General features: G+C 34.6%; 1 protein-coding gene across 1 annotated transcript in view; it reads right to left on the bottom strand.

The window, feature by feature from the left end:
• Positions 1-242: 242 nt before the first annotated feature.
• Positions 243-11,420, bottom strand: part of URI1 (URI1 prefoldin like chaperone) — a 79,293-nt gene continuing 68,115 nt past the window's right edge. The window contains 8 exon segments of the mRNA XM_030297315.1: positions 243-587; positions 4,198-4,447; positions 5,235-5,377; positions 7,314-7,659; positions 9,088-9,256; positions 11,117-11,174; positions 11,362-11,409; positions 11,411-11,420. The exon segment at positions 11,411-11,420 is cut by the window's right edge and continues 33 nt beyond it. Of these exon segments, the coding sequence (XP_030153175.1) occupies positions 405-587; positions 4,198-4,447; positions 5,235-5,377; positions 7,314-7,659; positions 9,088-9,256; positions 11,117-11,174; positions 11,362-11,409; positions 11,411-11,420 (1,207 nt within the window). The 3' untranslated portion in view covers positions 243-404.

Below are 11,420 nucleotides of genomic sequence, written 5' to 3'. Positions count from 1 at the left end.
AGGAATATAATTGTTGAATCTATTTGAAATTTTAAAAGTTTCCTTAAAATGGTCCATATGGTATGCACAACTTCACAGCTGGCACAAAACTGCCTGTATTTAGTTCAAAACAGAAAAACAATACGTATGAACAGTATTCTTTGAAAAATAATTCCAAATACTGCCACCGCATCCTAAGAAAACTTAGACAACAGTATTGACAGTATTCAGAGAATTAACAAAACAAGCTGAATATTAAAGTATTCAAACATTTACTTTCTTTTTAATACCACTGATAACAGTAAGAGAACTTGCTGCCAAATGCATTCAGGATGCCTTATTTCAACTACATGTAACATATTTTGCTATACAGATTCTAAAGAAATGCAAAACAAGGTTCTAGGATGTAAACTCCTTGGCAGGCCCTAGTTTTTCTGCTGCAATCTGGCAGCTTTGAACTTTGAAACCCTCTTGGTAGTCTCTTCTGATATTTCTGACAAGACTTCTTTTCGTTCTGGAATGGTGGGTAACACAGGATGAACCATGGTTGGGTGTGGTGTTAAGGAGGGCGATAGAAATTCTTTTTCTATTACAGTTCCAGAAAAAGCCTAGAAGACAAAAGTCAGATTATGGTAATAAAATCAAATAAGATGCCCACAAAATCTTGATCCTGTATTTGCCAATTAGACATTTCCTTTCATTAGAAGTAAATTCTTGGGGCGCCTGGGTGGCTCAGTCGGTTAAGCATCCGACTTCAGCTCAGGTCATGATCTCATGGCTCATGGCTTTGAGCCCCACATCGGGCTCTGGGCTGCCAGCTCAGAGCCTGGAGCCTGCTTTGGATTCTGTGTCTCCCTCGCTCTCTGCCCCTTCCCCACTCACGCTGTCTCTATCAAAAAATGAATAAATGTTAAAAAAAAAATGAATTCTTAAGATTCTTGGATAAATACACATCAAAATATAAACTGTTTAGAGAAATCAACTACCATTAAAATGCATCTTAATGACATCACCAAATATAAATAGATTTTTATAATATACATGTAAGAAAGCAAAATGTAAAATGAATGTTTTATCTGGGATTAAACAAAAATGGGTATGTAAAAGGTCCCCAATTTTCATACATTCACGTCCAGACCATGACGTGAGAACTAATGTATTAAACTAAAAAATGCTATTAGGGTGTCAAACGTGAGCTGACGAATGAGCTATCCTATGGAGGCCATGCTGCCAGCTAGCCAATAGCTTACTTTTCAGCAGTAGTGACATCTCTTAGGTGGTGTCCACGTATGCAATTACCTGGAATATTTTATTGCATCTTGCCTCAATTTTACTCAAGAGATCAGTGTAAACTGAAAAATTAAGTGCTGATACTAGTGGAGACAGCATCAGTCTCAAAATTTGCTACACTTAATTCAATGATGGAAATCAGATGTTACACACACACACACACACACACACACATACAAAATGGTTCTTTCGTTTCAGCTGGAAATTTGCTGGATGTAAAGTAGTCAACTGTTTGTTCAACTGGAACAAAAGTAACGTGTACAAAATGCTGGAAATACAACCAAAGATACATACATCTTCATATATCTTTTTACATAAAGATCTGTAAAAACCAAGGATTTGATAACAATTTTATTTTTAAGGTCTCTGGTATTTGGATCCCCCCCACCTTTCATCTTCTAAAAACTCATTACATACAAAGTAAAATTTGACACCTAAACTTTCATGTGTATTTTGCTTGCTTTTGTCTACCAAGAGTACAAACTGAGTTAAGACAGGGTATCACCTGAAAAGTTTAAAAAGCCATCCCCTCCACCTTGCCCCACCAAAGAAATGAAAAAACAAGAATGCCCCTACCCTCCCACAGTATTTCAAGAACTTGGGTGAAATCCAAGCGCTTAAAAGAAACTTAAAGTCTACTTTCTCAAAACTCCTATTGATAAAATGGGATGATAAAATAGGATGATGCTCACTGAGCCTTCTTACTATATTAAAAATGCTTTTGAAAAAAGAGACACTTCAGCGTCTAAAGATACTGAAAAGCAGATCTTTTAAAGTACTTGTCATATGCATGAACTATTTGTTTTCATGTTAAAAAAAATTTGTAGCATTTAGAATGCTAACAAAAACTGTTCAATATGAAGTACAAAGCTAGTTAGAGTGAAATAAAACTAAGTCCCAGACTTGAGGTCTAGCTATACCATGATACACTAAGTCCTTATAAAGTAAAAGTTGGGCACCTGGGTGGCTCGGTCAGTTGAGTGTCTGACTCTTGATTTCAACGTTTATTTATTTTTTGGGACAGAGAGAGACAGAGCATGAACGGGGGAGGGGCAGAGAGAGAGGGAGACACAGAATCGGAAACAGGCTCCAGGCTCTGAGCCATCAGCCCAGAGCCCGACGCGGGGCTTGAACTCACGGACCGCGAGATCGTGACCTGGCTGAAGTCGGACGCTTAACCGACTGCGTCACCTAGGCGCCCCCTGACTCTTGATTTCAGCTCAGGTCATGACCTCATGGTGCTGAGATCGAGCCTGCACAGGGCTCTGTGCTGAGTGTGGAGCACCCTTGGGATTCTCTGTCTCCCTCTCTCTCTCTCTCTGCCCCTCCCCTGCTCGGGAGCACTCTCTCTCTCTCTCTCATAATAAGTAAACTTAAATAAATAAAAAGTAGCAAAGGTCTACATCCATTACCTGTTTTTCTAACAGTATGGAAGACTGTTAAATGAGATACTTTCTACGTCAACTGAGACGATTATATCAGGTGATATAATGGGGAGGAGAACGTTCTAATTCTAATCATACATGCTGTCCCTAAATGCTAATGATCTCCATCCCCAGTGACAATTTAGTACTATTATTACCATTAAGTTACCATTCAGTATAAGCAATAGAAGTTTTACATATGCTTATTTATATATAAACATATATATTTTATATGTATTGAATGTATGCACAAATGGGTATATCAGTTTGATACAGGTACGAGTTCCCCAGTTTTTCTAAATACTTTATAAATTGAAAATTTGAGATACACCCAGAACAAAAAAAATTGAAGAAATCATCCCTGGGAATAATGGAAACCCTAACATATGACTATTTCATAGATAGGAATTTTTGTTTTGGGATCCCTCAGTACCATTCCCCCCACACACAAGTGTGTGCAATGTGGTGGATAAGAATGTATATGTGTGCACTGACTTTTTCTGAGGAAAGGATCTACAACTTTCTTTAAATTGTAAAATGGCTCCATAACCCCCAAAAATAAATATGTCACTGGCACAAGCCAAAACACAGGACTTCAGATAATTACCTGCCATACAGTTTTTTTCTTTAACTAAAGCACATAAAAGAGAAAAGTATAATCTGCTACCTATAAACTATTATAAAATGACTATAGTTTGGTCTAGTAGTAATTCGTTTAAAATAAGCTGCTAAATGATCTTCTTGTCAAAAAGGTAACGTATATGCAAACGAAGATACTTTAAAATTCTTATTTCACAAAAATAGAACTTTAAGACTAGTAATACTTTTCCCCCAAAAAATTTTTCTTGAACTAAGATTATAATATCTGCACTTGTGTGTTTGCTAGTGGCTATTAATTTTTTATAAATTATTAATTATCAAAAAAGAATAAGCCTAGAATTAATTAGGGTCCATGACTTTTGAGATTAAATATATGTATCAGCTAAAGAAGCTATAAGATAAACAATGTCATTACTCAGCTGATTAACTTCAATAAATAACTACACAAAAAAAATAATAATTTAAAGATTGTAAGATTAAAGATTTATAGACCATACCAGGGAGATATAGCAGCTGCAATTTTTTAAAAAGGAGAGGAGACCCTCTTTTAAAGAAATAACTTTTCGACTCCAAAAGTGAACTGTGAAATCAGGAAAATGAATGATATGCCCTTCTGAAATAGAGCTAACACCACTTTTTTTTTCTTAATGTTTATTTTTGAAAGACAGAGAGAGTTGGGGGTAGGGGGAAGTGCTGGGACAGATGATCCAAAGCGGGCTCTGCGCTGACAGCAGCAAGCCCGATGCGTGGCTTGAACTCACAAACCACAAGATCACAACCTGAGCTGAAGTCAGACGCTTAACTGACTGAGCCACCCAGGCGCCCTGCTATCACCACCTTTTTAAACTCACAAAAAGTGATGAAAGATACTATACGAAATAAAGAGTTAACAATACACACACACCTCAGGTGTTCCTGATAAAGGCAAAAGTTTCTTGTGATGGTTTTCTTCCTGTTCCTCTTCCAAAATACTCTCACTGGTGTCACTACAAGTGGCCTCTTCGCAGCTAATACTCCTCAGAACTCCCCGTCTGTCATCAAAGTCAGCAGCACTGCTTTCACTGGTGTCACTGCAAACACTGTTCTCTCTGCTGCGAGACTTCAGAATGGACTTACGAGGAACATATTCTCCATTCACAACATCAACAAAGACTCTATGATGTCCAAAAACATATACACGCACTTTAGGTAACTCATAAACCGAGGATGAATTTGTAAGATTTTAAAAAATATTTTCTAGAAATTAGGGTGTTTTTTTCAAACTTACATCTAAAATTTTCATAATCAACAATTTTGTAGCTTCAAATGATGTATTTTACATTCTTTAAAATATGATTTTTTGGGGCCTAATACAGCACTTTATTTATAAGCATGTTCTGGGTAACAACAGTCTAATTTGTCAAAATTCTACATGTAATCTAGACCTACTTAGAAAACAATTTAGCAATTTTAACTATTTTACAAATATGGGTCATAAAAACAGGTATTTCCAAATGATAACTTTCTCAACAAACAAGACAACAAAAAACTGGAACAGCAATACTTAACTTACTTCGTGGAAAGGCAAACCACATGCAAGCATCATCACAGCTGTGGCAGGAAAGCACTGCTCCAGCCCACTGGAAACCCAAACTTACATTTCTAAAGTTAACATACTACGATTTTTTCACTAGAAAGATTGAGAATGTTTTAATAGCACTGGCAAAGAGGGGGGAAAGGGGAAACTCATGCAATGTTCCAACTGTTCTGAACTGGGCAGCTGTGGTGGCTCAGCAGCTCCTGGGAGAGCCTTTAAAATACTAAGCCAACCCGATCAGAGCCCCTCACCTGTCCGTGATGGACAGGCTTCTGTGTTACAGGCAACCTGCTCCTGTAAATGTTCAGTTACAAAAAGAGGTAAGGGGACGGCAGCTTGTCCTGTTGCCCGTGAATACCACTCACCTATAAATGTCAGCGGGAGTCCTGATGGTAGGCAGTTCCTGGGCAGAATGACCACTGCCAGAGCTGTTCTTTCGTTTACGTTTGGCTTCTTCTTTCTTCTCACTGAATTTTAAAGTGGTATTTTTTCCAGTATTTATTCGGACCTAAAAATTTCACAGCAAATTACAAACCTTCTGAGAAATTAAATCAAAGCCAAAACTAAAACAAATAAACTTTATAATTAAAGAAGAGAGACAGTTTTTGACATGAAATGATGTACACTATATTATAGGATTAAGAAGTCCTTACCTTAACACACTTCTACAGCATTAAATTATATCTTCTTTAATGACCAATTCTAGTCTTTAGGGATTTTATTATTGTATAGAAAGCAAATTACATTTAAATTAAATGACAGATTTATTATAAGTTTTCATATCACCCCATTACTTTGATATAAATTTTTGGCTTAAATCATGCATTTCAAAACAAAGAACATAATTAACCAAAAGAAATATTTGGTAAGAAAATATAAAATTTAAGTCATAAAAGCAATATTAGATAATGCTTAATTATTTGGAATTTTTTAAATACCTCTAGTTTTTAGAAATTGGACTAAAAAATAAAAACCAGCCCTGTAGGATTATTATGTCATTCTTCTACTCAACACTAACACTGCACTTTCCATATTAATAATGACTGCTCTTCCTCACAAAATTCCTACAAATATTATTTATTCTTCCTATTTTATCAACATGCAAATAAGGACAAATTTAAAGCATGAAATAAGAATCCTAAAACAAATTTTTCTGGCTATTACGTCAGTTTTTTCTAAAGAACTCACAAGATGCTCCCTTTAGTCTGAAGTATTAACATATAAAAAACCATAAATTATTTCACTTCATACTACAGCAGGATAACTTAAGGGACCTTAGAAATATCAGATATGTTTTAAACATGTTTCATTAAATAATAATCACAGACACTTAAGATTGATACCACAGACCCTTAACTGTGATACAGGCAATCCCTGCACGGATATCTTGTGGTACAAAGACCAGTGCACTGAGACAAAGGACTTTCTGTTGTATTACTAGCCAGGTCTATGGACTTCTAGGCCTTAAGTATAAAGATGAATTCCCAGTTGCTACTCAGAGCAGCACTGGGAGCAAGGGAATGGATTTAAGGTAGTCTATCCTTCCAATCAGAACTAACTGTTTTGATCTATTTTAAATACTGGGATTCTACAGTAAGTACAAGGGGAACAAAAAGTCTTTTGATACTAAAGAAAAGCTTAAAAACCCTGTATTAGAAGGTCTCTACAGGGGCGCCTGGGTGGCCCAGTCGGTTAAGCATCCAACTTTGGCTCAGGTCATGATCTCACAGTTCATGGGTTCAAGCCTCACGTTGGGCTCTGTGCTGATAGCTCAGAGCCTGGAACCTGCTTCAGACTCTGTGTCTCCCTCTCTCTGTCCCTCCCCTGCTTCTGTGCTCTCTCTCTCAAAAATAAACACTACTTTAAAAAAAAAAAGATCTCACAATAACCCCCAGTTCTTAAATGCCAAAATTCTAGAGTCACGATTACCCACAGATGTTTAGATTTACTTTATCTGAAAAGAAGCTACTTTTTACTTCCTCCTGAACTTTTCCACTTTGCTCATGATGCTCCTATTCATGTCATGCCCACACAGAAAGTAACAACCTGGCATAATTAAAAATGTAGCTAATATAGTCACTTTCAACATCCTAAATACACCAAAACACCCACAATATAATTAACTCTAGAATTCTCAGAAAACTCTCTGAATGAAGGACAGGTGGAGCTACAGTAGTTGCTACTCAAATCTGATTCCTTTCCAGACCCCAAACAATTCAAATTCCACTGTGTCTTCAAAGAACAAAGGACCAATGGGAACTATCTAGACATTGACTTTTTCTCCCTGTTTTTTTTAGATAAATTGGTCAGAGCAAGAGGCAAAAGATGATTTTATTTGGCACTATCAACAATATTAATTACTCTAACACTGTTCTTTTAAAGAATATTATAGAATATATTTATATTATGTTAATATTTAAATTATACACAAAAAGCATACAAACCCTCTTAGGTTCGACAGTGTGAGAAAAATATATTGTTGGTACAGAATGATCTCCAACCCCTAAAACATCATTTTCATTATCACCATCATCATCATCATCATCATCTTCTTCTTCTTCTTCTTCTTCATCTTCATTACTGTGATAAGAATTTGAACCAATCATTGAACAGTTCAACTGACTATTCACTTGGCCATTGAACAGTTCTGAATGTGTAACATCCTTATAACAACTGCTGGAATGAACAGAGTCTGTTACTTGGTGCATCACATGCACATTTATGTTCTGATCTTCCTTTTCTTCTTCAGAAGATGTATCTTCTCCATTTGCAATCATAGTATCAGGCTTACTAATAAGAAAGAGAGAAAACTAAGATCAAACACACATCAAAATACTACATATTCTAATTTTCAGTTCATTTCAATGGGCAAAAATTAAGATTTTGAATAAGATATTTTTAACTAGAATTCTAGCTGATAAGAACGCTTTGAAATAACAACAACAACAAAAAACTCTATGCTAATTCTGTATGTTGTAGTTACTCAAACATAAGTAGAATATAGATGATTTTTTTACCTTTGCAAGAGGACACTGGCCACACACAACGTAAATATGATATAAATAATACAATCAAGAAATTTGCAAGAAATTCACAGAGATATGTATTTAAAGACCATAAATTATAGCCCCAGAACATTAACACTGGGGCTAATTTATTTTCTGTTTATTAACACTGGGGCTATTTATTATTATTTTCTACTTCTATATTTGGAATACTTTAAAGCATGTATTATTTTAACTTTTTATATTGAAGGATTTATATGTATGCACATGAATATAATTATATTTATACACACACATGTACATTTTTCATGCTTCATTTCTACAAAGGATTTGAAGACCTTACAAAAATAACAAAATCAAAAATGCAATAGAACTGAAATAATGTCATGCAGAAACAGAAAATCATGCCCAAGAAAATCACAAGATTCAAGATGGATCTTAAAAAATGGAATATTATCAGTTAATCAAAAAGACCTAAGAATTTGTCGGTAAAATGTAAAAAAATATACATATATCCTTCGTGCTTCAGGTCCTATTTTTCACAGAAACTAATTACTGCATACAGTGCATCATTTAAGCAAAATAATATAGGAACTTCTGTAGTAATAGATTTCGTTGAGTATTTTGACAATTCCAAGTGAGTGCTAATGTATATTTCAAACAGCAGTTTGGAAAAGTTGTTCATATATATAACTACCTGACCAAATTACAAACTGCCTGCTCAATAAAAAGAAAAGTTTGTAAAGGAAAGCAAGGATAAACATTTTACAGTAACAAACAAATCCACAGCAAATTTTTCTTTTTAACAAGTCATTTAGATATACAGCATTATCCTGGCTACAGTATAAAAATAGTTCATTTAAATTGTAAATATTTAAAACACCCATAATTATTATGTCGACTATATGATATACCTTAGTACTTCATTATACAAAACATAGCTGAATCTTGTTATTAAAAACATAGGAATACGGATTTTAAGTATTTCTGTACCCACACATATGCATGGGCATGTGCATGAATGCACAAGTCCTAACAGAAAATATTCTAGAAAATTAATACATATTTCGAGTGGGAGGATTATTGATATTTTAATATACTTTTATGTATTTTCTTCAATGAGCATGTATTGTTTTATTAATGAGGAAAAAGACTAACAAGGAAATGTGTTTAGAAACAAAATCTCTTGGAAAGATAATTTGTCATTCGGTACCTATCAAGTTCACCCAGCAATTCTTCTTGTCTCTCTAGTTCTTCAAGTCGAGCCCACAGTTCCTTATCAGCAAGCAAATCCTTGGATTTGACATCATTTGCAAAATCTGCTTCAAAAATATCTGAAGTTTTTGGTTTGGAGTGAGGTTTATGGGCAATTCGGTGTTTTGCTATTTTTTTTTTAAAAAAAAAGGAAAGACATGGCTGTTAATAGCCACCTTTAAAAAAGCACAAACCTAGACTTAGTGAGACTTTCTTCTGAGAAGAGGGGATATGGAGATGGGGGGGGGGAGGGGCATCGGGGGGGGGGGGAATGCATGGTTTTTAAGCAAGCAAGACAACTCCAAGGATCCATTTCTCTCATAATCTTGCTACTCAAAGTGTGGTCCAAGGACCAGCAACACTGATATTCCTGCAGAAAATTTCAGAAGTATATACTCTCAGGGCTACCCCAGATCTGCTAAATCACAATCTGTGTTTTAACAAGAGCCCAAGAGGATTCATATGCACATTAAAGACTGTGAAGAACTGCCTGAAAGCTTCAAAAATGCATTAGCAAAAATGGTCACAATGTACCCTAGTTATAACACAAAATTCAACACAAATAATACACATCTTCCATCCTTACTCAAGAGAATTCAGTTACTAAAGTAACACATCAAAGCCTTGTCACAGGATACTTTCAACTCTAGGCACAGCCAGGCATAAATACCCTAGGGAGGAAATCTATGGAAGCTAATCCTGGAAGTTGGACTATAATTTTGTATATGAACATTTCTCCTTTTTAAATTACTTTATCTTATTTGTAATCCTCATGTGAGGGCAGGAGATAAAGAAAATCTGAACTCAAATCCATTTGCTTTTCATCTGAAAAAAATAGACTTTTTTATAAAGCAAATTATAGCTTTGAAGAAGGCAATGGGAAGAAGTCTAAAATGCTGTATGAGATATGGTTAACGATGACCTCCATCATACATTCAAATGTACAACACCTGCTTCCTAAATCTAAAAATATCATAATTATGTTTCATAGCCTATTATTGTCCATAACTATTATTGATAAAACAGCATTAACAACTTTCATATTTCAGACATGTAAAATACAAAAATCTTTCATTGGTCACCACAAACAAAAATTATAACTTGTCTTTCTGTTCTTTAACTGTAATGTATGTCTCCTTTATTTCACCTTCTGAAGCCAGTTGCTATTAATTTAATGCCATATTAGTAGAGATAGTATGGCTAGAATATGGCTCCCAAAATTGTCTCTATTTCAACCAACAAGTTATCTTCAGAGTTAATTACTAAAATATGAAATTTAAAAAATCAAAATAACTGTTAAGAGTAATGGTTTTCTACAGTAGCAAATTATAAACCATTTCTGTAATACTTTTAAAATTTTCACTGCTGTAACACTTTACAACTGACAGGGGAACCACTGCCTTTCCAGAAGGAAAAACCAAACATGTAACCCATCCCCGGCAAGAGAAAGCTATGAGGTGAGCCTGGGACAACCCGAGTACGGGATGCCACTGCAGACGATATAAAACGAATGGCTGAAATATACTTAGATTATATTCAGTCTTTCTTCCAAAAACAACATCTGAAGCTACAGTTTTAAAAGAAGAAAAACTAGCAAAAGATACATTATGACTCCACCAAGGTCAATGATCAAATTTGAGGCAGATCCATGTACAGAATACACGTCTTCTGAATTGTAGACATCTGGATCATTAAGAACTTTGAAGAAAGCCTGTCATCTCACTACGTAAGTAAATCGGTCAGGAATCAAATTTTTCACTGAGGTATTTATCTACTAATGTTTATATTTTAAAGTATATTAAATATATAACTATTTTATATCAAAGTTATAAAAACTATAAAAATTAATGAATAAATGAAACAAATGTTCTTTATCTCAGGAATTTAAAAGTATCATATAATCCTAATATCTCACAAAAGACTCCTTGAATATCCATACATATGGCAAATATTTAAATAACTAAACATAAAACAATCTTACTGCTTACCTTTAAATTCAAAGTCACTTTTAATTTCTTCTCTTATATCAACAATATCACCTGCAGCCTAATTTTTTAAACAAAACAAAGCACATTAATTATTTGAATCTTCAATGTTAAAATTATTATAAGCACAATCATACAATCTAGAAAAATGTCTGAAAGCATTTGAGACTTCAAGTAATTGTTCCTTGGCTACAAGATTTCTTTCAACATAAAAACTGTTCTAAAAGAACCAGAAGATGAATACTCACATCACTCATTTTCTGCAATCTTCTGTGAATTCAAACTCTGGATTCAAACATTTTTTATC

This window comes from Lynx canadensis, chromosome E2, assembly GCF_007474595.2.
Source record: "Lynx canadensis isolate LIC74 chromosome E2, mLynCan4.pri.v2, whole genome shotgun sequence".
In the NCBI taxonomy this organism is placed as follows: Eukaryota; Metazoa; Chordata; class Mammalia; order Carnivora; family Felidae; genus Lynx; species Lynx canadensis.
Note: the sequence above shows the minus strand (reverse complement) of the source record. Positions and strands in the feature narration are given on the sequence as shown.